General features: G+C 44.6%; 1 protein-coding gene across 1 annotated transcript in view; it reads right to left on the bottom strand.

The window, feature by feature from the left end:
* LOC101996334 (zinc finger protein 709-like) overlaps positions 1 to 776 on the bottom strand; it is a 1,726-nt gene continuing 950 nt past the window's right edge. The window contains exons 3-4 of the mRNA XM_026785848.1: positions 356 to 639; positions 1 to 271 (exon numbers count right to left, since the gene is read on the bottom strand). Of these exons, the coding sequence (XP_026641649.1) occupies positions 1 to 271; positions 356 to 639 (555 nt within the window). The remainder of the gene's footprint in view (positions 272 to 355; positions 640 to 776) is intronic.

Below are 776 nucleotides of genomic sequence, written 5' to 3'. Positions count from 1 at the left end.
CTAGCTCCCAGCTTCACACTCTTTAGTACAGGGATTTATTCCAGAGTGAATCTGTTCATGCCTCTGCAAGGAGCTGGACTGCAAGAAGGCTTTCCCACACTGCTTACATCTGTAAGGTTTCTCTCCACTGGGAATCTTTTTGTGGTACCAAAGGGAACTGTGATATGTGAAGGCTTTGCCACATTGCCTGCACACATATGGTTTCTCTCCACTATGGAACCTCTCATGGTCCTGAAGGGAACTGTGGAGAGTAAAGGCTTTACCACACTGGCTACATACAAAGGGTTTCACTATACTGTGTGTCTGCTCATGTCTCTGAACCTGATTCAAAGAAGGGAAGGCCTTCTCACAGTGCCTACAAACATAGGGCTTCTCTCCACTGTGAATCCTTCTGTGATGTTGAAGGGAACTGTAAAAAGTGAAGGCTTTTCCACATGGCTTACACACATATAGTTGCTCTCCATTGTGAGTTCTTTCATGGCGTTGAAGAGAACTGTAAAAAGTGAAGGCTTTCCCACACTGTTTACATCCATAGGGCTTCTCTCCAGTGTGAATCTTTTCATGGTACTCCAGGTAACTGTTTTTAGAGAAGGCTTTCCCACATTGTCTACATACATAGGACTTTATTCCAGTGTGTGTCTGTTCATGATAGAGGAAGGTCATTGATTAAGTAATAAAGAAACTGCTTGGCCTCATAGGTTAAAACATAGGTGGGAGGAGTAAACAGAACAGAATGCTGGGAGGAAGAGGAAGTGAGCTCAGATGCCGCTGCTCCC

The sequence above is a fragment of the Microtus ochrogaster genome, linkage group LG3, assembly GCF_000317375.1.
Source record: "Microtus ochrogaster isolate Prairie Vole_2 linkage group LG3, MicOch1.0, whole genome shotgun sequence".
Classification (NCBI taxonomy): domain Eukaryota; kingdom Metazoa; phylum Chordata; class Mammalia; order Rodentia; family Cricetidae; genus Microtus; species Microtus ochrogaster.
This window is presented reverse-complemented; position numbering and strand designations above follow the sequence as displayed.